This window comes from Setaria viridis, chromosome 2 (genome assembly GCF_005286985.2).
Source record: "Setaria viridis chromosome 2, Setaria_viridis_v4.0, whole genome shotgun sequence".
NCBI classification, from domain to species: domain Eukaryota; kingdom Viridiplantae; phylum Streptophyta; class Magnoliopsida; order Poales; family Poaceae; genus Setaria; species Setaria viridis.
The window spans coordinates 42,653,191-42,679,393 of record NC_048264.2 but is presented as its reverse complement, the minus strand read 5'-3'; the positions used below and the strand labels follow the sequence as shown (position 1 = coordinate 42,679,393).

The window sequence follows — 26,203 nt, the reverse complement described above, 5'->3', positions numbered from 1 at the left end:
CCGGGCTAACCCACAGTCTGTTCCTCTATATGCAAGAGAGAGTTAAGAACCAACTGAACAAGCCGCATAGCAGCATACATATAGTAGGCGAATACATGAGCTGGACCCGTACTGCAATACCTCCAGCCCGCCAGCCCAGGCCCTAGATCCACCCCTGTATATGCTAGTATTTTGGTAACTACTGCTGGGATGTTGTTAGCAACTGATTTTGCTGGCATACTAAGCAAAGCAATGCAAGTGATGTAAAGGGCTGCATAAAAGCATAAACAATCTTATTAATTGACCTGCATCAAAGAATTTCGTTTAGCATGTTCTGTCATAATTTTATCTACAATATTGGCCATAGGCCATGGCATTCTTTTATGAAATTTATGAATTCTAATCTAGATACTATTTTATATATTTAATGATGTAAAAATGCATACCTCCGTCACCATATTCACTGTTGTGTCAAATGGTAAACTTGTTATTTGAGAGTTGATATCACTCCTATCACCCAGGAGCACCTTCACACATGCAGAAACAAAATCGGCTAGCGGATCCAAGCCGTAGCCACCCTCAAGGACCATGGCGACATGAACAAACCTAATTAACTAAATAGAGAGAGGGATGTCAGAAGAACAAGAGTAAGAATAAAAAGAGAATAAAAATAGACTACAAGAAACTACCTTATCAAGCAAGGTTGCATATCCACCTGGAGTCATCTTACAATCACCCAGAGGATCACCTTCAACTGCCAAAACAGAATACACAGTATTCTTGTGGGTAGAAATAGAAATACTCTCCTAAGCATATGATGTTGGGAGAGAGGAAGACAAGGTAGAAAAAATATGGTTTGCTTTTAGGTGACGTTTCTTTGTGTGTGTGGACAGTTTTTTTCCCTCGAATAATGCAAGAGAGCTGCGTGTCATTTCATTAAGGTAGAAAAGGAGAAACAAAGGGGCTAGCCAAAGCACACCTGCATCATATCCAGCTGAGATTAGAATGATATCAGGTCTAAACTCATCGGTCATGGGTAAAACAATATGGTCCCAATCATAGATATAATCTGCATCTCTTATACCCTCATGAGTCCAACACAACCCCTGCCATTCCCCTCGCCAATGTGGCCAAGACTTCCTAGGTCAGTTGAGGGATAGAATTGTCCGTGCCTGTAAGATAAAGAACTTATAAAACACCCTAACAATTTACCCAAGCACTGCCTATAGTGTTCAAGTTTGTACCTGTGCAAGGAGACGAGTAAGACACAATTATCTTTATAGAAGATCTGCTGTGTACCATTACCATGTACATACCAATATTATCAGTATTTTTCTCATTTTCTACACATGTATAAAAAAAAGAATCAGAAAAAGATTTCAGTTTGTATCCTATCTCTACTTTGGCATCTTATGGCTTGGAAATTGGAAAGTTAACCATTGACTAGTTACTTTCAGGACACAGCACACAAAACTCACGTATTTCTCCAACAAGTGTGAAGCTGCAATAGCAATATTGTTAAATATGCAGAAGCCACTTGGGTTGTTCCCGCATGATGTCCCGGTGGTCTCACAAGTGCAAAAGCATATTTGTGGATCCCTTCAGCCACAAGCGTACACGCCGATGAGTTTTAATTATTTAGAGCAACATAATGAATCTTATTTACAAAGGAGCAAATTACTTATACAGTTCTAATATGCTCGCAGAGGAAAATATCTTGATAGCTCCCCCTGCTGCTAGTAATGCTGCCCTTGTCGAACCTTTGCTGTAGTAGATATCATCATTTTGAGCATGCTTGCGAGGAGGAGGAGCAGTGTGGCCAGTGAATTGCTGTAGTTGCATAATTAGTTCACGTTTAGTCCTTCTAATTGGTATATATAAACATCCGATGTGACCCGATTGGTTGATACCAATTCGCGAGATGAATCTATAAGCGTAATTAATCCATGATTAGCACATATTTATTGTAGCATCACATGATCAAATCATGGATTAATTAGGTTTAATAGATTCGTCTCGTGAATTAGTCTTCATTTATGCAATTGGTTTTATAATTAATTTATATTTAATACTCCTAATTAGTACTTAAATATTTGATGTGACAGTAAACAGGGACTAAGAGAAGAGATTGCGTAGTCGCGTAGAGGCTGTGGCACGCAAACTTGATTGCTCTCGCGAGTCGCGTCTGGGTTGCCAATTCTAGCACATGGCACTCTTCGTGGTGTTGGATCCGACAAGGGTCAACGCTCTCCGTTCCCCCCTCTCTGTCCCCTTTCCCTGTTCAAATATTGCTTCCCCTGAGTTCAGACAGAAACACCATCAGCTAAATCGCCCCGTCCATGCATTTCAGTCCCGAGTCCGCCGCAATCTTCAACTTAATTGGTAGGTGATGTTCCTCACGCGCCACGAGGATCCCTGAATTTTCCTCCCATCGGACACTTCCAAAAACTTTATGCTGACGGTTGCGTATTACTGCCGCACCAAAACTGGCGCCTGCCGTTTACAATTCAGAAATCCAACGGCGACGTCGGAGCAATGCCGCTTCAGACTTTCCACCTGGCCGCACTGCTCCTCCTCCTCCTCCTTGCGCCCGCTGGCCGCTGCGCGGACGCCACTGCCGGCGGCGATGGCGGCCGGTTCGTCTACAACGGCTTCAAGGGCGCGAACCTCACCCTCGACGGCGCGGCCTCCGTGACGCCGAACGGCCTCCTGATGCTCACCAACGGCACCATCCAGATGAAGGGTCACGCGTTCCACCCGTCCCCGCTGCCGTTCCAGGACCCGGGCGCCCGGAACGCCACCGCCGCCCGGTCCTTCTCGACCACCTTCGTGTTCGCCATCTACGGCCCGTACGCCGACCTGAGCAGCCACGGCCTGGCGTTCTTCGTCGCCTCCGACAAGGAGCTGCTATCCGCCGCGCTGCCGGGCCAGTTCCTGGGCCTGCTCAGCACCACCAACAACGGCAACCGGAGCTCCCACGTCCTCGCCGTGGAGTTCGACACGCTCTTCAACGCCGACTTCGGCGACATCAACAGCAACCACGTCGGCGTCGATGTCGACAGCCTGGTGTCGCGCGCCGCGGCGGACGCCGGGTACTACGACGACGGCACCGGGCAGTTCCGGAACCTGAGCCTGGTCAGCCGGAAGGCCATGCAGGTCTGGGTCGACTACGACGGCGCCGCCACGCAGATCACGGTGACCATGGCCCCTGTAGGCTTGTCCAGGCCCAAGAAACCGCTGCTGCAGACCACCGTCAACCTCTCCGACGTGGTCCAGGACACGGCGTACGTCGGGTTCACCTCGGCCACGGGCATCCTCTTCTCGCGCCACTTCGTGCTCGGCTGGAGCTTCGCGCTCGACGGGCCGGCCCCGGCGCTGAACATCTCAGCGCTGCCTACCTTGCCGCCGGCGGGGAACAAGCCGCGGTCCAAGGTCTTGGAGATTGTGCTGCCCATAGCGTCCGCCGCGCTGGTGTTCGCCGTGGGCGTCGCGATTTACGCCTTGGTGCGGCGGCGGATCAAGTACGCCGAGGTGCGCGAGGACTGGGAGGTCGCGTTCGGGCCGCACAGGTTCTCGTACAAGGACCTGTTCCATGCCACCAAAGGGTTCAGCGACAAGCAGCTGCTCGGAGCAGGAGGGTTCGGAAGTGTCTACAAGGGCGTTCTCCGCAAGTCCAACACGGAGGTCGCGGTGAAGAAGGTGTCTCACGAGTCCAAGCAGGGCATGAAGGAGTTCATCGCCGAGGTTGCGAGCATGGGACGGTTGCGGCACCGCAACCTTGTTCAGTTACTCGGCTACTGCCGGCGCAAAGGTGAACTTCTCTTGGTCTACGATTACATGCCAAACGGTAGCCTTGACAAGTACCTGTACGATCGAAGCAAGGGTGCACTATTGGATTGGCCTCAAAGGTTTCACATCATCAGAGGAGTGGCGTCTGGGCTATTGTACCTCCATGAGGATTGGGAGCAAGTTGTCATCCACCGAGATGTCAAGGCAAGCAACGTGCTTCTCGATGCTGAAATGAATGGACGACTAGGAGATTTCGGCCTTGCGAGGCTGTATGATCATGGAACCGATGCGCATACTACACATGTGGTCGGGACTATGGGGTACCTAGCCCCTGAATTAGGACATACCGGCAAGGCGACTCCGGCGACCGATGTCTTTGCCTTCGGGGCATTCCTTCTGGAGGTCACCTGTGGACGAAGGCCAATTGAGCAAGACGAGCACGGCAACCACACCGTGCTCGTGGATTGGGTAACTGAGCACTGGCGTAGGGGATTGATGGTCGACGCGGCGGACACGATGATCCCAGACGGTTTTAATCCTGATGAGGTATCTCTGGTACTGAAACTTGGGCTGCTTTGCTCGCATCCATTGCCCAATGCAAGGCCAACCATGCGGCAGGTCATGCAGTACCTCGACGGAGATATGGTCCTTCCAGACCTGTCACCGGAGTATTTCGGCTTCACCGGAATGGAGCGGATGTACAGCAGGGAGTTCAACAAGAATATGATGTCATGCGTGTCGTCAACGAGCATAGGTGCCGTTTCTGATTTCACTGGAGGAAGGTGATATGATCTTGCAGTTAGGGACTGTAACCGTTTATCTGTTTTCTCTAATAAGAGGGGGGGGGGGGGGGGGGGGGGGGGGGCGGGGGGTCGTCTTATGTCATACAGTAGTACTGTATTCTTCTTATCTTTGACACGGATCAGTGAGACATCTCTATGCTTAACGAAAACAACAAAAGAAACTAGTACTAAACGCGGTGCCGTAATCCAAAAACAATTATTAATGGCAGGATTATTGGCATGAACCTGGAAATTTTCTTGTCAAGGATCTCAGTAGTAGTTTGCCTGAAATGCTGACCTGGTCAATACCATTCGTGTAGTTGAGATATTTTGTCTAAACACAGTTGATTTTTATTTGCAAAAGAAACCGTTTAAATACTAGTAATATACTCGTGTAAAGGATTCAAGGATGAGGTACACCTCGCAGATGATGACAGCAATGAACAATCATGCATTTTCGGGTGGCCTTATCACACTCACACGAAGCTGTTCATGAAACCAGTCAAATGCGCATGCTCAGAAAGCAAAAAAGAAACGTGATCCGTGTCAAGATCGATCGGGACTCCAGAATTGACCCGCGAGAGAATGGATCCTTCTGCGGTTGCTGTGTGAAGTCGAAATGCTTCGCTGTCACGAGACAGAAGAGCTAGCAGTCCATGGAATGGTCGAATGGAATCCTAATAAACGTCAACCGGAGAGTAGGTGTTTGAGTGTTACCAGTACCAGTGAAAGAATTCGGGCAGTCCATCCAACAAACACTTCTGACTGGAATGGTCGTTCTATTTGACAAAGCAGTGCATCGTTTAGTCAGCAGGGTACAACAGTCAGCTGAACACTTCTTCTTTTTTGAAGAGTGTCAGCTGAACACATACGACCGAAACGATCCAGATGTTCAGCTACTGCCTACTAGCACATCGCAGATTTCGTTTTCTTGCCGGTGACGGGCAGCAACGCTAATGGTTTCATTGAAACCTGCTTCTTTACTGGACTCCTTTACGTTACGCAATACTACTACTTAGTAGCATATAGTATATATAAGATCTAACTGTTCATTATTATGAATAATTTATTAATTATTACATTGTAAAAAATGATATTTCAAATAGTAAACTTTATGCTAGTGTCAAAATAAAATTATAGTGATGCTAGTTGTGTTTTTTACCATAATACCCTTCTACTACCTATACTATTTATTTATATATACTACCTATATCACGGATAAATAATTAACATTTAGCCGTCGCTATTACTTTTCGATATTAGCACGCGCAACGATTGCTCACCCGCTGGGCACGGCAACACCACTCTACCAGGATAGGTTCGCAGGACACTTCGAACAGCAGCCATCTTTGAAGTTCCTGACGGCAGAATTGTCGCGTCGGACAGGTCTTTCGTTGACATCAATGAATCCACGCGTGGAAGTTGCAGTACCTGTCAATAGATCGCGTGCGCGTGCCTCTCGGTGTATCTTTCAATCAGTTTTTCTTTTCAGCTCTCCTGTTCCTCAAGACTCAGTCATCACCCACTCTTTACCAGGACACAAGTCCAGCAGTCCAACACCCAACCAACCCTGGATCTCGACATGTCAAACACTGTAGGTGTACTTTGCCAATGCAAGCATATCAGGACTGAAGTTGTGGCTAAGCAAAGCTCTTTGAGGGTGTCAAGGAGAAGTGTCCCAGTAAAAAACAAGATGCTTGCCAAGATCGTACCCTTCGTCGTTCCAATCCTCCTGATCCATGTCGCCTCGTCGTCCGCCGACGTTGGCCAGTTTGTTTACCAAGGCTTCGCCTCGGCGAACCTCACGCTGGACGGGCTCGCCGCCGTGACGCCCAGCGGCCTCCTCGCGCTCACCAACGCCACGTTCCAGGAGAAAGCACACGCCTTCCACCCGGCCCCCGTCCACTTCCTCAACGCGTCATCCTCCTCAACGGCGGCGGCGAACGCCACCGCGGCGGGGGCGCGGTCCTTCTCGACGTGCTTCGTGTTCGCCATTGTGTCCGCCTACGACGGGCTCAGCGACCACGGCCTCGCCTTCGTGGTCGCCCCGACCACCAACTTCTCCGCGGCCAAAGCGGGGCAGTACCTGGGCCTCCTCGGCGCGATCAACGGCACGGCGAGCGATCGCGTCCTGGCGGTCGAGCTCGACACCATCATGAACCCCGAGATCCGCGACATCAGCAGCAACCACGTCGGCGTCGACGTCAACAGCCTGATTTCAGAGCAGCCCCAGCCGGCCGGCTACTACGACGACGCGGCCGGCGGCGCCTGGAGAGATTTGCAGCTGAACAGCCGGAAGCCGATGCAAGTATGGATCGACTACGACGGCCAGGCCGGGCAGCTCAACGTGACGCTAGCTCCGGTGCAAGTGCAAAAGCCCAAGAAGCCTCTGATCTCCGTGCCCGTCGATCTCTCTACGTTCATGGCGGATACGATGTACGTCGGCTTCTCCTCGGCCACTGGAGTCGTCATCACACGCCACTACGTGCTCGGGTGGAGCTTCAGCTTTGACGGACCAGCTCCACCTCTCGACTTCTCCAAGCTCCCCGTCCTGCCACGCGTGGGTCCGAAGCCACGGTCCAAGGTCTTGGATGTCATGCTTCCCCTCGCCACTGCGTTGCTCGTGGCCGCAGTGCTCGCAGCCGTCTTCTTGATAGTATGGAGGCGGCGCCGGTACGCCGAGGTTCGGGAAGATTGGGAGGACGAGTTCGGCCCGCACCGCTTCTCATACAAGGACCTGTTTCATGCCACCAACGGGTTCAAGGACAAGAACTTGCTGGGCGTCGGAGGATTCGGAAGAGTATACAAAGGAGTGCTTCCAGGATCCAGTTTGGATATCGCAGTAAAGAGAGTGTCACATGATTCCAGGCAAGGAGTGAGGGAGTTCGTTGCCGAGGTTGTGAGCATCGGCCGCCTTCGACACCGGAACCTTGTTCAACTGCTAGGCTATTGCAGACGCCAAGGCGAACTCCTCTTGGTCTACGACTACATGCCAAATGGTAGCCTTGACAAGTACCTGCACGATCAGCATATGCCCACTCTTTCCTGGCACGAGAGGTACAAGATAATCAAGGGTGTCGCCGCAAGCCTACTGTATCTACACGAGGACTGGGAGCAGGTCGTGATCCATCGAGACATCAAGGCCAGCAACGTGCTGCTGGACCACGAGATGAGTGGCCGGCTCGGTGACTTCGGCCTGGCGAGGCTCTACGACCATGGCGCCGATCCTCAGACCACTCATGTGGTCGGGACCATGGGGTACCTCGCGCCGGAGCTCGTGCGCACCGGGAAGGCGACGCCGTTAACCGACGTGTTCTCCTTCGGCGTGTTCCTCCTGGAGGTCGCCTGTGGGCGCAGGCCTATCGACCGCGACGACCGCAACAACAGGGTCGTGCTGGTGGATCGGGTGATCGAGCATCACCGCAACGGATCGATCCTTGACGCCGTGGATCCGCGGCTTGTGGGGAAGTATGAGGTGGAGGAGGTGACCCTCGTGCTGAAGCTGGGCTTGATGTGCGCGCACCCGTTGCCGAATGTGAGACCCGGCATGCGACGAGTCGTGCAGTACTTGGACGCCAACCAGCCGGTCCCTGAACTGTCCCCGAGCTATACGAGCTACAGCATGATGTCGCTGATGCAGAACGAAGGGTTTGATTCGTATGTCATGTCATCTAATCAGTCAGAGACTAGCATTGGTGTATCCTCTATGAGTGTTCTGTCGGAGGGAAGGTGACCTGTTATTTCTGTAGCTCCTCGTGTTTTCACTTCTCTGGAATGACACGTTTTGCATAGAAACAGAGAGTATCCTGAAAAAAATAAGAAGTCTACCTTCCAATTTATGTGATTCCCTACTGTATGTTTTTCTTGTTTCGCCTTCCAAATTAAACAGCCCTAATCAAGCTCACTTTGTCCAAATGGATGACAAACAACTCCGTTCCAGTACTTTACTAGCAAAGACACTAGCAGAAGCCAACGTGTTATCATACTCAGTTCCCAGCCCATAAAAACAAAATTCAGCAGGCCTTCCACTATCCGCTTCCTCGTAAACTACTCCCGCCGTTGCAGCTATGCCCCAGCGTCGCCTCTAGAGACTAGAGTCTAGAGCGAAGTGGGTACGCGACGAACACGTCAAATCAACGCGATCTCTGCTTGGACGAGTACAAATGGAGCCTGAACGCGAGTTGTTTAGGCCTGAAAACTCCGCCGTGCAAGTTAACCGGAGAAGCGTAAACTCCAAAGCCAGCATCAGATCTGAAACGCAACCGGAGACGAAGATCTTAATTAAAGAAGTTAGCGCCCATAAACAGACGAACGCTAGCGCCAAGAACAGTAGAACACTTGATGGAGATGGAGCCACTTGGAGGCAGCAGCGACCACTATGCCGCTCGCGCAATTATCTCCTAAGATAACAATAACACCCGCACTTATAAATATAGCAAAGAGCCTTGACGTCGAGGAGTGCACCAATTAGAATCTGCAGCGCGGAGCAGCTCGATCCAGAGCTCTAATGGCGACGCTTCTCCTCCGGCTGCTGCTCTTGCTCGGCTGGCCGGCGATGCTCCTGATGACGCGCGCGGCCGCTGACGCGTCGTTCCCTGTCAATGTCTGGCCCAAGCCGGTGTCCATGTCGTGGGCGGAGCCGCACGCGGCCGTGCCGCTGTCGCCGTCGTTCCGCATCGTCGCGCCGTCCGGGAACCCGTACCTCGCCTCCGCCGCGGAGCGCTACGCCAAGCTGCTGGTCACGGAGTGGTACCGGCCCGTCGTCCGGCCGGCGGTCAACGTCACCGCGGGGAGCGCGCTGGCGAGGCTGACCCTGGCCGTGTCCGACCTCGCCGCCCCGCTGCAGCACGGCGTGGACGAGTCCTACACGCTGGAGGTCCCCGCCACGGGCGGCGCCGCCACGGTCACCGCGGTCACCGCGTGGGGCGCCATGCGCGGGTTAGAGACGTTCTCGCAGCTGGCGTGGCGGGCCGGCCACGGCCGGGACCGGGGCCGGGACATGCTGGTGCTGGCCGCCGGCGTGCACGTCGAGGACCGGCCCCTGTACCCTCACCGCGGGCTGATGCTCGACACCGGTAGGACCTACTTCCCCGTGGCCGACATCCTGCGGACCATCGACGCCATGGCGGCCAACAAGATGAACGTGTTCCACTGGCACATCACGGACTCCCAGTCGTTCCCCATCGAGCTGCCCTCCGAGCCGCAACTCGCCGAGAAGGGCGCATACGGCGAGGACATGCGGTACACCGTCGAGAACGTTAAGCACATCGTCGAGTTCGCCATGAGCCGCGGCGTCCGCGTCGTGCCGGAGATAGACTCGCCGGGTAAGCCGTGGGCGCTGCTCGTTTTCCAGCTTCCTCTGCTCCGTCTTTTCCTGCTGCCTCTGTTTTGTGGGCTTTGCTTTCTGCGGCCCAGTTACTCTATTACATGGATTTTGGTTTCTACGGCCCAATTAATTAACCTCTCGACATTATTGTTGTTAGGCCACACGGCGTCGTGGGCCGGCGCGTACCCGGAGGCCGTGTCCTGCGCGGGCAAGTTCTGGCTTCCCGGCGGCGACTGGAACAACCGTCTCGCGGCGGAGCCGGGCGCCGGGCAGCTCAACCCGCTGGCGCCCAAGACGTACGAGGTCATCACCAACGTCGTCAACGACCTGACCTCCCTCTTCCCGGACGGCTTCTACCACGCCGGCGCCGACGAGGTCACCCCGGGCTGCTGGCACGCGGACCCCACCATCCAGGCCGACCTGGATCGGGGCGCCACGCTGAGCCAGCTCCTGGAGCGCTACGTCAGCGCGGTGCACCCTCTCGTGGTGTCCCGGAACCGCACGGCCGTGTACTGGGAGGACGTGCTGCTGGACGCGGCCGTGAACGTGAGCGCGTCGGCGATCCCGCCGGCGACGACCATCCTGCAGACGTGGAACAACGGGCCCAACAACACGAAGCTCATCGTGCGGGCCGGGTACCGCGCCATCGTCTCCTCGGCGTCCTTCTACTACCTCGACTGCGGCCACGGCGACTTCCTCGGCAACAACAGCATCTACGACGACCCCAACAGCGACTTCAACAGCAGCGGCGGGTCCTGGTGCGGGCCCTACAAGACGTGGCAGCGGGTCTACGACTACGACATCGCGTACGGGCTCACCCCCGAGGAGGCCCGGCTGGTGATCGGCGGCGAGGTGGCGATGTGGACGGAGCAGGTCGACGCGACGGTGCTGGACGGCCGGGTCTGGCCCAGGACCTCGGCCATGGCGGAGGCGCTCTGGTCCGGCAACCGCGACGCCTCCGGCAGGAAGAGGTACGCCGAGGCGACGGACCGGCTCACCGACTGGCGCAACCGCATGGTGGGGAGAGGGGTCCGGGCCGAGCCCATCCAGCCGCTCTGGTGCCGGACACGCCCCGGGATGTGCAACGCGGTCCAGTAACGACCCGGCAAGCGAAGCTTTGACAATTGTTGGCCAACTATTCATCATACTATATCACATCCTACGTGTCAAATTATCTTTAAAAAAAACTGAAGTGTGAGTGCTGATCATACAGTTTGTTCCGTTCTCGTGTCGATGTTGGGGAGATAACACCATTTGTTTGTTCTTTTGTTCATATATTTAAGTGAAGTGGACGGCATGTTATCTTGTTAAGTGGAGTTTGTGCACCTTGAAAGCCGGCTTTATGTGTGGGCCCATCCAGCTATTAGCAGCTCCATTGCTTGTAGCTCGATGTGATTAAAGAACTCGAGTGCTGATGCAACGTTTGAATTGTTTTGTACCTCAGGGGAGTGCCGATATGCTTGTTTGTTTGTGTCAATTATTTGTTTGGGGGAATGTTTATGCCCTTCATTGTGGAAAATTATGCATTATCACTTGGTTGGCTGGCTGCTTGGCTTGAAGAATGGAGCTTTTTATTGGTATGAGTGTGACATGTGATGCTTTTCACATTTTCAGCTGGGGACACCAATACGTGGACAAGAGGGATCCAAGGGCTGGCAAGCTAACCAGATTTGTTCACTAGGTGTACGAGGCTCACCGCCGCATCTACCCCTACGTTATGCTATATATATATTGACAGAATGACAGTGATTTTGTAATTAAGGAGCTATGCGTATCGGACGTATTCCAGTGTTTGGAGCTTTCGATTGAGTGGTCTGTTGCCACGAGATCGCCTTTGCACGTAGGCGAAAATCCAACCGAGCTCTGGTTCAAATCTGGACCTGAACCCAGCTTGATTTCAGACCAGCTGGAATATGTTGCAGGCGTTTTTAGTGAATCCAGTGGGATGAACAGTGGATTGAGTCAAGGAACTAGTGGGTGTTTTATGTTTGACCATTATGTTATTTTCCAGGGGAATTTTCAGTAAAAACTAGTTGGGTGTGTTATGCTTTTCAATAAAACTGGTTTCAAAAATGTATTTTTCAAATTATTGGTTAGTCTAGCTTTGTCTCAAGTAAAAATCGTCTAACTTTGACCAAGTTTGATGGATAATCTCATTTTCCAAACCAAAGACCTCTTTATTGGAAAGGGACATTGGAACGCGATAATCAAACTAGCTAGCATCATATTTTTCATTTTCCTGTTTGAGGAGGCCCATCTCAGTGGTTGATAGATAGGTTGGCATGATTCGAGCTATTTAAGTTGCAAAACTGAATAATGATTTATCGAGACTTCAAAGTGTGTTATATCTCAACATGCAAATGGACATATTAATCTTGAGATTTAAAAGTTAAGACTCCAGTGTTGAGAGAAGCAAACATATTTTAGACTACTCTTTTCTTAAGTTGATTCAAAGCCCCCTCAATTCTCTGAGAAGGACAAGTTGAGAGCTTGAAGAACGCAAGAACGGGGTCAATGATTCATCATAGTGAATGAGACAGATTTCGGTTTGCACATATGCGGTTGGTAACACACATTGGACATTTGTGCCCAAATTTCAATCAACTTACGATAATGTTTTTTTAGGTGAAAGAAAAATTATATTAAATTGTAGCTGAGTACATCCTAACGTTACAAGCACTCTCGAATACAAAGATTACAAGTGTACCCATAAAACTGCTCTTCATCTCTATGGTAATTATGCAACATATAGCTCTAAATCTCAATTCCAAACATATATGAAGATCCATATGGATAACCCCACAGGTAAACACTCAGCAAACAGGCTGAGAATAGGTGCCCAAAGAATGGCGACCAACATTCCTGTAGGCGAAATTGAGTATAATCTTTTTTTTTCTTGTGTCTTCCTTATTTTTCCTTCTGCCACCGAAGAATAAGGAAAACCACCTGATCTTCCCAACTCAAAACCAAATATAATCGGCTCGAGGAGCAGATTTATTCTCACAAGTCCTTCATCGTGGCTAGGTCTAACCATAAGAAAACGGAGAAGGGGCTGAGAAAATTATTCCACAATGGTAACATCATCCCCGCCTTGATGTCGCCATCCAGAAACCTAATTCTCCATGTCGTCATGCCAAGGAAGTTGGTGACGTCGTAGTTGCCGCCATCATCTTCATCGGAGTCGCTATGGAGAGACCAAATCCACCCTACCTCCTCGCCGTTGACGGAAAGGAGAAGGAGGTAACAAATCTTCAATATCGAGAAATTCAGCATGGAGAAACCTAAACCCTAAACTGAACTCGATCTACTAAGAAAACTATTAGAGAGATGGATCCCCACTCCCTCCGACCTCTGGCGAGATGACGGAGGTGGGAAGGGAGGGGGACCAGCGGTGGTGGAGGTGAGGGAGGTTGCGACGGCAGCGGCGGCTCAGAAACCCTCGGGGAGGGGGCGCGTCTAGGCCAAATCTGATCATGACGGTTAACTTACGATAATGTTTGGTCACATTTTTTTATAATGTAATTAGATTGCATTGCCTAGCCGTTTAATATGTGAATCCCTCCAAGCCAATGTATATCTTGCGATCTTAATATGAAATATTCAACTAGTGCAAGAACGTGGCGCCGGTGAATTAGGTTTCATAGAAAGCTTTTGTAGTTATGATGTGTGATGCTTACCAGCATCCGCATGCAATAGGGAAATGGAACTCATCGAGGCTACGAGGAGGCTAAAGAGGGCAAGTTGGTTTACCTTGAGGGTAGCATGTGTAATTTGCTTGGTGGTAGTTTGACGGAACTTACATTCTACAGATTACCACGGATGCTAAATGATACCGCCAAAGCAGAAGTGATACATAATGCGTGATAGCCGTCGATGACGATAGCTACGACACGTCAGAAGATGCAGCTCCACTGCGTACAACAACCTTCCTCTTTCTATGTGTCGTCTTCTCCTTTAGTGGAAGCTTCCCACTTTCCATTTCCGTTATTCTTGGGAACCGAACAATGTCGGTGGCCTAACGCAATGTCAGTTTCTTGTTACTTTGCTAACGACATAACGCCATGCCAGTTTTTCTGTTTGTTTGTTAACGGTTTAACGCTACGTCGGTTTCTGTCTGCTTCGTTAAAAGCATAACGCCATGTCGGTTTCCGTTATTTTGTAAACGGCTTAATGTTACGTCAGTTTCTCGTTACTTTGTTGACGTCATGCCAAATTCTCATTACTTTAATAACTTTTACGGGGTATGCTTGCTTTTGCGTCGCAATTTATGGAGCAAACAACACCTCTATCGAAAAGGAATGGAATGAACATGGTTCAAAATTTTGGTTGAAATTCGTAGATTTTCGATCGAAATTCGTGAATTTTCGGTTGAAATTCGTGAAATTTTGGTCTTTTCGATGGTGACTGAAATAACTGTTTGCCCGGAATTTTGTTCTCTTCGTTGAAAGATTTACCTTTTTAGTCCAAATTTCAGCTGGAATTCGTGAAATTTGGTGTTTTTATTGAGGACCGAAAAAATTCAAAAAACGAAATCATAATCCCTGGGAATGAACACACGGGATCTCAATCACCGTATGTTCACCACTTGTTTTGCATTGATACGGTGATGCACACGTAACTATTGTACTACGTGCTACACACCATTGATAGCTAACCAAAACATTCCCACTCTTCGTACCGGAAATCAGTCAACCCACAAGATTGCCAGCAGCTTGCACGAGCCCTGTTGGGCCGCTGCTGTTCCCCTGAGCCGTGCATCAATGATGACGCGGGGAAGATGGCGCCCGGCCGGCTGCCTGTACCCATCAATGCCCAATCATGGCCCTCCATGGGCGTCACCACCTTCTCCTGTCCATCCATTCCATCCACGCGCCCAGCTCACACCCCCCAGCTGTAAAACCCAGAACCCCCCGTGCCCGCTCGCCGAAAAGACGCGGCGCGGCAGGGAAAAGGAAGCATCGGCGAAGCGGCGGATGCCATAGGGGCACGAGCGGGTGCCGAACCGAGACGAGCCGAGCGGTCGGTTTCGGCGGACGCAGAAATCGGCGAGTCGATGCGAAAATCCACGGGGGACGATGGAAAAGCTGACGGGGACAAGGGAATCCCGCGAAACCGTCGTGCGGTGCCCGAACCCCGCCAAGCCGGACCCGACCCCGGCGGCCTGCAACCAAACCACACGGCGAGCGCGCTGCTCTCGTCTCGTTCTCATCTCGCGTCGCGGCGGTTGCCCCACCCAGTCACCCACCCCAAACGCACCAGCCACCAGGTCGCCTGGCCTCTCCCCGCCGCGCCCGCCCGCGACGAGCGAGCCGCACGCATCTCCCAAACCCTACCCATATAATATTAAACCCAACCCGAGGCCGTGTCTCTAATTCTCTCTCCACCACCCTCCTCCCCTTCCCGCCGCCGCCGCCACCACCGGCTCGACCCCTATCCCCCCTCAAACCCTAGCCGCCGCCGCGCGCCCCGGATTCGACCCCGATCCGATGGCGTCCGCCGAGGACCAGGCCGCGGCCGCCGCGCTGCTGGGGGGCGACCCGGCGGCGTTCGACGGGCTGCTGTCGACCCTCATGTCGTCCTCCAACACCGACCGCTCCGCCGCCGAGGCCGCCTTCCACCGCCTCCGGGCCTCCCACCCGGAGCCCCTCGCGCTGCGGCTCGCCTCATCGCTCGCGTCGCCCGCCACCGCCGCCGACCTCCGCGCCATGGCGGGGGTCCTGCTCCGCAAGGTCCTCTCCCCGACCCCGTCCTCCGACGCGTCCGCCAACAACGCCTCGCCCCCGGCGCCGCTCTGGCCGCAGCTCTCCCTCGCCGGCCAGTCCGCGCTCAAGGCGCACCTCCTCTCCGCGCTCCAGTCCGATCCCCCCAAGCCCATCGCCAAGAAGGTCTGCGATGCCATCTCCGAGCTCGCTGCCTCGCTGCTGCCCGAGAACGCCTGGGCCGAGCTGCTGCCCTTCCTCTTCCGCGCCGCGTCGGGGCCCGAGGCGCCCAACCTTCAGGAGTCGGCGCTGCTTATCTTCGCGAGGCTGGCGGATTACATCGCTGAATCGCTCCTCGACCATCTGATGACTATCCACAACCTGCTCGCCGCCGCTCTGGCGCACCCCACATCCCCTGATGTGCGTATTGCGGCCCTGGGTGCCGCAGTCAACCTCGTCCAGTGCCTGCCAACCAACGCCGATCGGGATAAGATGCAGGATTTGCTCCCGGCTATGATGAGGGCGCTCACGGATTGCCTGAACTCTGGCCAGGAGGCCTCGGCGCAGGAGGCGCTGGAGCTGCTCGTTGAGCTGGCTGGCGCAGAGCCAAGGTTCCTACGGAGGCAGATTGCGGACGTGGTGGGAGCAATGCTACAAGTTGCTGAGGCTGCACAGCTGGAAGATGGGACCAGGCACTTGGCGGTTGAGTTTGTCATTACTCTTGCTGAGGCAAGGGAGCGTGCACCGGGAATGATGCGTCGACTCCCGCAGTTTGTCGGCAGGCTGTTTGCAGTGCTAATGCAGATGCTGCTTGATGTCGAGGATGACCCTGCTTGGCACTCTGCTGAAACCGAAGATGAGGATGCAGGTGAAGGGAACAACTATGGAGTGGCACAGGAGTGCCTTGACCGCCTTGCCATCGCCATTGGTGGAAATGCAATTGTGCCAATTGCATCTGAGCTGCTTCCACAGTACCTGTCTGCTCCTGAGTGGCAGAAGCACCATGCTGCGCTCATAACACTCGCACAGATTGCGGAAGGATGTGCAAAGGTTAGCATGATAACTTTATAAGTATGGCTAGTATACAGCAATCTGTTGTTCAACTCAAAAGATATTTATTGTTGCTGTTTTGGATAGGTAAAATGGATTTCTTGAGCTGACATGTTGAATTAGGAATTGGGAAAATGGGATAATGAACACTACATGTAGAAGCGGTGACAAATACTAAATTGCCAAATCTATAAGAGCTGTTGGCTACTATTAAACCACATTATGCTATCTGTTCTCGATTTCATGTTTAGGAAAATAGCTGGACAAGGCCATCTTATCATTGGTTGCTGTTTTTGCTGGCAGGTTATGCTTAAAAATTTGGAACAAGTTGTCTCGATGATATTGAATGGGTTCCAACATCCTCACCCACGTGTGAGATGGGCTGCAATCAATGCCATTGGTCAGCTCTCTACGGATTTGGGCCCAGACTTGCAAGTTCATTACCACCAGAAAGTGTTGCCTGCATTGGCGAACGCTATGGATGATTTCCAGAACCCACGAGTTCAGGTTAGTTCTATTATTTTAGCAAAACTTGATCTCATATCTTCAACTTGTTAATGCTTATTCTAGAATTAATGTTGCATCAATTGGCTTGATGTGGATCAAGAAAGTTATTGTTCGTGCATACTGAAACAAAACTTTGTAAATAGTTGTGGGCAGTTAACACATGAATGTCTAAAAACGAAGTTCTATTTAGCTTCAAGCTAATAATTTTCTTTAATAAATAGTAATTTAATCACCTGGCAAGTTAGTAAGTCCATCATCACCATTACAAGTAAATGTTACTAGAAGGTAGCATTTTGTAGATGCTTGATTAACTTTGACTTTTTTATCATTTCTTTTTGAAAACTAAGACTCTTGAATTGAACGCTGTTGAAGTGTTTTGCGTTTATTGAGATGCTAAGTCTACGCAACTCTTTATGTCTCTATTCTCAATCAGAAGTCATGTGCATCTATTATGTCATGCATCTTAGGAAAAAGCAACCTATATTGACTTCCTGTATGAATCTTCTTGTTGACAGGCACATGCTGCATCTGCGATCCTGAACTTCAGTGAGAACTGTACACCGGAAATTTTGACACCTTACCTGGATGGAATCGTCAACAAATTACTTGTCCTTCTTCAGGTATATGTTTACTTGTATTGATTTACATTTCAGTTTTGCTTTGTGCATATTCGTTATTCTGGGTAGTAAACATGCTAACTTCTCATGTTATTTCTAGAATGGCAAGCAAATGGTGCAAGAGGGAGCATTGACAGCCCTAGCTTCAGTGGCAGATTCATCACAGGTAACTGTTCGCCTGGGAGTGCATAGATACATTTTTTTTTGTTATGTGCATAATGGATTTCTGTCGTCATGTATCACATGTATCATGGGGTTGTCTCATTGTTTTAGTGCTGTATAGCTTGGTAATGATAACAATTTTATAGCATTTGACTAAACTTTTTATTTGTCTGCTCCTGAGTGGCAGAAGCACCTATTAACAAATTTATAGCATTTGACTAACTTTTTTATAGCTGACCAATTATAACAAATTGTTTTAGTGCTGTCTTGCCTGCTGTTGATAACAAGCTGATAGCATTATGATAACTTTTTGTTTGTTTGCCTTGCAGGAGCACTTCAAGAAATACTATGATGCTGTCATGCCATACCTAAAAGCTATTTTGATGAATGCAACTGACAAGTCTAATAGGATGCTCCGTGCCAAGTCCATGGAGTGTATTAGTTTGGTAGGAATGGCTGTGGGTAAGGACAAGTTCAGAGACGACGCGAGGCAGGTTAGCCTTTTCTTTCACTTGTAATGTTATGTTCCAGCTTGCAAATTATGTACTTCTATTTTGTTGCAAATAATTTGTGATTGATCTGTAACCACTGTTCGTATTCTTGAACCGTTTCACTGTTCAAGCTTTTCCTGCTAATTTATCGGAATTCAGAAAAATTATGTCTATTTCTGTTTATTAAAATCATTATTTATGGCTGTCATTTCTTCTTCTTGCACTTTTAAGTCTAAATGTGCAATCAGCTGTAATATTTTATTTAATTGAGGAAGTGTTATTATTCTAATCATCTGCCCTTTACTAGGTTATGGAAGTACTTATGGCTTTGCAAGGAACACCAATGGAAACTGATGATCCAATTACCAGCTACATGTTGCAGGTATGTTTCAAAGCATCTGAAACTAGGCTTAACAACACTTCAAATATATATCTAACACTTACCACCACATGTGATAGGCTTGGGCCAGGCTATGCAAATGTCTTGGGCAGGATTTCCTTCCTTACATGAGTGTTGTTATGCCACCATTGCTTCAGTCTGCTCAGCTGAAGCCCGATGTGACAATTACTTCAGCCGAATCAGATGACGAAATAGAATCAGATGACGATAGGTCTGTTATCATTCTGTTGCAATGTTTTATCTACTTTATTAGAGATTTAGGTTAGCAAACCTGACAACTATGTTGGACTATTTCCACTTAGAAATATCTATACCTTTCTCGCTCTTGTACAGTTGCAAATATGGAATCTTTTTAATTCCATGGTTGATGCTTGTCTTTTTGTTTAAATGACTTTTTATATGCCCGTATCTGAAGTATCCTGGAGAATGTACAATTTTTTGTTTAAATGACTTTTTATATGCCCGTATCTGAAGTATCCAGGAGAATGTACAAAGGAGAAAATTTAGAAGAAATTCGTTTTAAGCTGCAAAATCATCAGTTTAGCATTCTAATTTTAAACTTATTTGCAGTATGAAATGATATGAACCGTACACAAGCTTTTAGATTTACTGTGCCTATAGTCGGTAGAACATTTACACTGTCATTTATGGAGTTTTTTCATGTGTTTTGGTTTTTTTCATTGATGATGCCAAGCTTTTGCTATTCATTCACCTTTCTGCTGACACAAGGAGAGCATCCTACTTTTAACTTTGTATGATTTTTTTTACACTTACCCTTACCCTTAATTTGTGTTTTATACAGCATTGAAACAATCACACTTGGTGACAAGAGAATAGGAATCCGAACTAGTGTGCTGGAAGAGAAAGCAACAGCTTGCAACATGCTGTGCTGTTATGCTGATGAGCTTAAGGAGGGTTTCTTCCCATGGATTGATCAGGTTCATTATTGCACTAAACATATCCAATATCTAATTCTTTCAAGTTTCAGCTGCCCCTTTCCAGCATATATCATTGGATACAAATTTACGTGTAGGTTGCCCCCACGTTGGTCCCTCTGCTGAAGTTTTACTTCCATGAAGAAGTCAGAAGAGCTGCTGTTGCGGGTATTTTCATGTTACACTATGATTTATTTGTGCTTGCAGATTTGTTCCTTTTACAATTCTGAACATCTGTGCAGCAATGCCGGAACTCTTACGTTCGGCAAAGTTGGCTGTTGAGAAAGGACAGGCTCAAGGCCGTGACGAGTCTTATGTTAAACAGTTGTCTGACTACGTAATTCCAGCTCTTGTTGAAGCACTTCACAAGGTCTATTTAAAGATATCTCAGTAGTTGAATTATTATTTCTTTTACCCATGCTGACACCTGAACTTTTTGCGTCCTTTGTGCAGGAGCCAGAAACAGAAATGTGCTCATCCATGCTGGACTCATTAAATGAGTGCATGCAGGTTTGTGCATTTACACCATCTATGCTTCATAATTTGAATCCATGATTGAGATTCTTCCTAAAGCTTCACTTGTATATTTAGGACCTCACCTTTTTTTCCTAACCTACCCCTATGTTATCAAATAAGTATATCTTAGCATATTTTATCTGAAAGTTGTCTAGTTAGAATGAAACTTATAAAGTGCACGCAGATTTTATCTGAAAGTTGTGCTCGCAGATTTGCTCCTTTTACAATTCTGAAATCTGTGCATCTGCATATGTGAACATGTGCTTGCCCGTGATTATCACTTTATAACCACAAAAAGACAAGAAAGGGATCATTTCACTATGTTCAGTGGGTGAAAGAATATGTGTTATAGTTCTGTTGGTTTCTCTTCGCATGGGTTTTTAAATATTCTATTTTCTTGAATGGTTTATTTATGACTCAATTTTCCATTGATCTTACTCATGAGCAGCTTTCTGGTCGTTTGCTCGATGAAACCCAAGTACGAGCTATTTCGGATGAGATTAAAAATGTCATTATAGCCAGCGCAACCAGGAAAAGGGAACGTACAGAAAGAACAAAAGCGGAAGATTTTGATGCTGATGAAGGAGAGCTACTCAAAGAAGAGAATGAACAGGAGGAGGAAGTATTTGATCAGGTTTGTTTGTTTTGAAATGATTTGAAGTTTTATCTGTTTTGTCATACTGAGAAAACTGTCTTTGGCATGTTATGTTAAATGATTTACCTATTAATTTTCTTTTAACATATTTAAACTTTCAGGTCAGCGAGTGCCTTGGTACTTTGATTAAAACCTTCAAAGCTTCTTTCTTGCCGTTCTTTGATGAGCTCTCTGTGTACATTACGCCAATGTTGGTAAGCTAACTGAACCCTGACCTGATTGTTTATTTGTGTGAGCTCTCTATTGTTATTTATTGAGCATTCAGTTACTGCATGCTAGTTTATGTACATGAATCGAATGGGTTTCTTCTCATTAGTTATTGGCATGTTTTTTCATGCTTATTCCTGTTGTGCAGTGTTATGCTCCAACCTTTTTTTTCAGTTTGATGTTTTATTCCTACTTATTTTGGTACCCTATGTTTTGATTCGCAGGGAAAAGATAAAACACCCGAGGAGAGAAGGATAGCTATCTGTATCTTTGATGATGTTGCGGAGCAATGCCGTGAATCAGCTTTGAGGTATTATGATACATACCTTCCTTTCCTTTTGGAGGCAGCAAACGATGAAAATTCAGATGTCCGGCAGGTCTGTTTTTTGTTCTATCATGTTCCCTTGACCCATTCTCCCGTTTTACTCGGTCTCATTGGACACTGATATAATGCTGGACCTCTTCATTTAGGCTGCTGTCTATGGTGTGGGTGTATGTGCTGAGTTTGGTGGTCATGTTTTTCGCCCTCTAGTTGGAGGTAGTTTCTTTATATTTCCAGTATTTACATGTTTTGCTTTTTTTTCAACATTCTACAACTAATCCAACCATGTTATGCTTCTGAATTCAGAGGCCCTATCAAAGTTAAACAATGTTATCCGACATCCTGAAGCACGACTTCCAGACAATATTATGGCCTATGACAATGCTGTTTCGGCACTTGGAAAAATATGTCAATTTCATCGGGATGGCATTGACGCGGCCCAGGTATATGCTCTATTCTCAATGTCTTTTTTTTCCTCTGATGATATGGCCAACATTTTCTTGTTATGTGCTTACCCCAACTTGCTAGAGACAAGGGCTTAGTTGTTGGTAATGGATGAATATTTGGAGGTTGTATCTATTGCCTACCGATTGTGACGGCATGTTTCCAGAAATTGCTCGGTGTGCCGTAGGCAGTAGTTCATGTGGGAAGGAGGGGGGGTAATAGGAAGGTGTACCTGCTCTTGGAGGCTGAGGCACAGTACTAGGCTGGCTTAGCAGCGTGAAGCCTGAAATCTGGAATTGAAAATCTTAAGACGGTGCTGATTGTAACTCTTTCATTCCTGAAAAGGGTCAACCCTTTTTCTCCTTTCTTCTCACCGCACTGAGACTGAGAGCGTGGACACTGAGAGTGAGGAGCAAGGGACACACTGAAACCCTAATAGGGTGTTTGGTTTGAGGAGTCTCCTCGTCTAGGATGGAATGGTCTATGGAGTCATCCCATGAATTTTGGTGGGTTAAGCCAATTCTTCATTATTAAGTTAACCATGTGCTTGTTGGGATGAGGTGGTGATGGATCAACTCATCCTATTTCCCAAACCAAACAAAAATGTGAGGAGTGAGAAGGTTATGGTCTGATGGACCACCCATTCCTCAAACTGAACACCTCTCAGCTTCTAACTGTACTGCGTGGTGTCTGAAGCCTAATTTTGCACTTGTAGCTTTGCCAGGGGATAGTTATTTGTGCTTGTGGATGATACTTTTCGAAACTGACCTATACAGTCTTCTCAGGTTATTCCAGCATGGCTTAGTTGCTTGCCTATAAAAGATGATAAGATTGAAGCTAAAGTTGTACATGAGCAACTTTGCTCAATGGTGGAGAGGTATGTTCTTGACTGGAAATCTGCCAACTAAGGTGGATCCCATTTGCGGTTTATAATAACCATTTCTGCTTGCAGGTCGGATGGAGAAATTCTTGGCCCTCAGAATCAGTATCTTCTGAAAATTATTTCAATATTTGCAGAGGTAATTTTTTTATGTGTACTCTAATTTGGTAGGGTTGTAAATTTGTAGCGATAACTATGTTTGACTTAACTGTTATGGATGAACTCATTGATTGTCCTTGTACAATCTGCAGGTTTTGTGCCCTGGGACAGAGCTTGCTACAGATGAAACAAAAAACAAGATGGTCAATATCTTGAGGCGATTCCAGCAGACTTTACCTCCAGATTTTCTCGCGTCAACATTTTCCAACTTGCAACCGCAGCAGCAGCTCCTGCTACAGTCCATCTTATCGACATAGTTGTTTTTTGCCGCTGCAAGGTCCGGGCTGCATTTTTTCTTCTTCTTGATATTTCATCATTGTTACTGTCAGGCAATTCTTTTGTGTTGAATCTTTTTCTGGGTGGGGTAATTTGTGAATGCATCGGTCGCTTGGAGGAATTGGAAGTTGCATACATGGTTTTGATGTAGAGTGTATATTGTCATGTACTCAAAATATGGTTTTGAGACGTGCTGGCAACAGAGGTGTAAGGGAAATGGTGAGGTTTGTTGTCGGTTGGGTTGGACCTATGCTGCATCAGTTTTGGTAATGAGATCATTGTACTTTGAGTGAGATTGCCTTCTGCATCGCTTTGATGCCCGTTAATTGTAGTCATTTTATTTGCCAATTTTTTCTTGCAAACTTTTGAGATATGCCCAGTTTGGAAATGCTGAAGTTGTGCATGCTCCGTGGTTAGTAATTGAGAAAAACGAAACGTTTACCAGCTTGTGTTAAAGCCGTCGAGCATGGCATCGAGTTAAAAAGCCACTACGAACAGATGATAGTTCGAACGTGGCTTTACCTTTTGTGTGGCTTCTGAAATTTGCTACCTTAACATGTGTTGAAAGAAAAATAACTTCACGATTCTATCCGTTGAACGTTGATATGCCCGCACATGTGCATGGCGGCCTTGTCTTCATACGAGTGGCATCGAGAAATCTGCGGCGGAATTGAAGATTCCCGACGGCTGGGGAGCTGGAAATGGCAGCCCCAACCGAAATCGTTTTAGATATATGCAGCCGTATCATGTTCTTTCTAGATTTGAAGGAGCATGCATTACGATGCTGCTTTTGTTTATCGTCCCAGCTCCCTATAGCCAGATAGTCCTTGTTTGGGTTTTCTTCTCAACAAATCAATAGAAGTACACAACCACATAGCAGGTGCATTCGTCACCGTAAAGGAACCAATGGCAAAAAATTCCAAAGGTAGCTTTCAGATAATCTTCGCTGCGAAAAGTTTTGACGTCAGCAATGAGCTAGAATTGGTCGCGAGAGGGTTACCTCCCAAAACACGGCTGGAATATGTCCATCTCCTCCTGCTCCATGGCGGCTCCATCACACAAAGACAAATCTGAAACCAACCCCCGGGACCGATGCCAAGATGCCATCTTTCTTGACCTTGCTGCTGCCCAAAAAGTGGTCTCTTGTCATGTTGGCGCAGGTAGCCCCACCGAGCTCGACAAAGAAATGCACCTTGACAGCGACAAACAGGGCATCTGCCATGCTACGAAACAAGAGGTTACGAGCCATAGCCTTCTTGGAGTCATCCTGACTATAAAACTATGGCCAATGTGGGTGCTCTATCCTATTGCTCAATCAGCAAGCTGAACATAGTTTATTTGGTGGAATGACGCGCCACAATTTGACAAAGTTTGCCTTTTTGATAGGTGAGGTAGGCAAGCCTTTGGAGTTGAAGGGGTCCGTGTTCATGAGTCATGACGATGACCTTTTCTCAAGTTATGAAGGGAAAATATGCCCGTTGCTTACCAAGGAATGTAGCTTTGTTAATCCTAACAGTACATTGTGGTATGCAAAGAGAAGACCTGTTTCATTAAACTAGCAGTGCCGTCTCTTTAGTTCCGAGAGATCAAGAAAGCCTTTGCCATCATGCTTGCTTCAGTTTCAACCGGCTAGAGAATTGTTGCTATTCTCAAAGGTAAAGCAAAGATGCTTCAGGGTTTAGATTTGTCTCCTAGTGTAAAAATCATAACGCTAACACTCCAGTTATTGACGTATTGTTACCTTGAACTCCTCAAGTGCTCATTCTGCAAAAAGAAGGCCTGAACGGGTGGTCAACTGTTAGCTCAACTTCCATGTCAAAGGGAACTTCCAAAAAAGTGAAAAACTGCTATCATATATCTGGATCTAGAATCTTGTGTGTGTTACTCAACTCCCATGCCAATTCACAAATCCGAGTTGGACTCCGGTACTCATTCATACGCCCGGTAATTTTGTTGGACGTCTCCGAAGAGACAATAACTATTATCTATTTTCAATAAAGTTTTTCCTAGTCGAAGAATCGAACCCTAGTCGGAAGTCGGATTCCGGCACTCGTGTCCATGTCAAAGTAACACTTTCTTTGTGATGTGTTCAAGTACTAATGCTTGGTAGTAAGCATTTTATTACTGCGGAAAACAATTCGGGCTGCTGTTTTGTATGATATTCATATGCTATCTGTGCAAAGATTCTTTCAAAAACTCATGGGCGCCCAAAATTGAACTAGCTAAGGACGAGTACATCATCCAGTGACGAGAAAGACTTGGTTGATAGCAGCTTTTGTCAAGAAACAAGATAAACAAAGCACAAGTGGGCGTGGTCGATGAAAAGGTGATGTTTAGCCGTTTCTACTTTGTATCCTAATTGCTCGTCGCCATTCTCTCTAATGCTGCCATGTGGCGGGTTATGGTGCAATTCGGACCCGGTCTCATGTAAGTAGCTTGACCAGAGGGATAACCGCGAATTATGGAAGAACTAGTCCAATCAGTGTCCTAAAAATTTCGGTTAAGGTAATGCATGCAGGTGTAGACATGGTAATTTAAGTTACTAGATGAAGTAGACCCTCTGACCCCTGCTTCCAAGTTTTACTCGGTGCTTGGCATTGTAGTGGGGAGCATGTACTTGCTGAACTCTAGTGTGCTTGCTGCCTGCAGCCTGCAGGCATGAACCCTTTGAGACATTGAAAAAGGAATTTCCACTGTACTGAGTCAAAAGTAAAATGATTATCTTTCTTATGATATATAGTAATGAAAGAAAATGCCAAAAGGTCAAATAGTGGTGAGTGGTGATGCACTAAGGCTGCAAGCTCACCGATTTGTTGATCCAGCAATAGCACAAACTTAGTTAAAAAAAATAATCATGGAAAGAACACCAGCTTAGCTTTGTTTGCTCAGTGACAATGCATAAGGGCAAAGCCGAAAAACAAACTGAAAGGACAAAAAGAACCCAACAAGATGCCTTATCCCCCAAACACTCACTTCACATGATCATAGGCAGACCAGCATTTGACCA

The 26,203-nt window shown here is 48.0% G+C and overlaps 3 protein-coding genes across 3 annotated transcripts; all 3 read left to right on the top strand.

Annotated features, from left to right (window-relative positions):
- The first annotated feature begins 2,157 nt into the window (after positions 1-2,157).
- Positions 2,158-8,394, top strand: LOC117842294 (L-type lectin-domain containing receptor kinase SIT2-like). The gene is made up of 3 exons (XM_072291601.1): positions 2,158-4,496; positions 5,343-5,356; positions 6,626-8,394. The coding sequence occupies exons 1-3, from the start codon at positions 2,515-2,517 to the stop codon at positions 8,281-8,283; spliced, it is 3,654 nt and encodes a 1,217-aa protein (XP_072147702.1). The 5' UTR covers positions 2,158-2,514; the 3' UTR covers positions 8,284-8,394.
- Positions 8,395-8,918: 524 nt separating this feature from the next.
- Positions 8,919-11,314, top strand: LOC117843231 (beta-hexosaminidase 2). The gene is made up of 2 exons (XM_034723801.2): positions 8,919-9,874; positions 10,034-11,314. Exons 1-2 carry the CDS (start codon positions 9,058-9,060, stop codon positions 10,972-10,974), a joined length of 1,758 nt encoding a protein of 585 aa, XP_034579692.1. The 5' UTR covers positions 8,919-9,057; the 3' UTR covers positions 10,975-11,314.
- Positions 11,315-15,258: 3,944 nt separating this feature from the next.
- On the top strand, positions 15,259-23,489 carry LOC117843722 (uncharacterized). The gene is made up of 19 exons (XM_034724400.2): positions 15,259-16,625; positions 16,929-17,132; positions 17,648-17,752; positions 17,850-17,915; positions 18,241-18,405; positions 18,710-18,784; positions 18,862-19,013; positions 19,605-19,740; positions 19,836-19,905; positions 19,980-20,107; positions 20,191-20,247; positions 20,702-20,887; positions 21,010-21,102; positions 21,340-21,492; positions 21,587-21,653; positions 21,744-21,880; positions 22,667-22,758; positions 22,834-22,900; positions 23,013-23,489. The coding sequence occupies exons 1-19, from the start codon at positions 15,363-15,365 to the stop codon at positions 23,175-23,177; spliced, it is 3,381 nt and encodes a 1,126-aa protein (XP_034580291.1). The 5' UTR covers positions 15,259-15,362; the 3' UTR covers positions 23,178-23,489.
- The last annotated feature ends 2,714 nt before the right edge of the window (positions 23,490-26,203 follow it).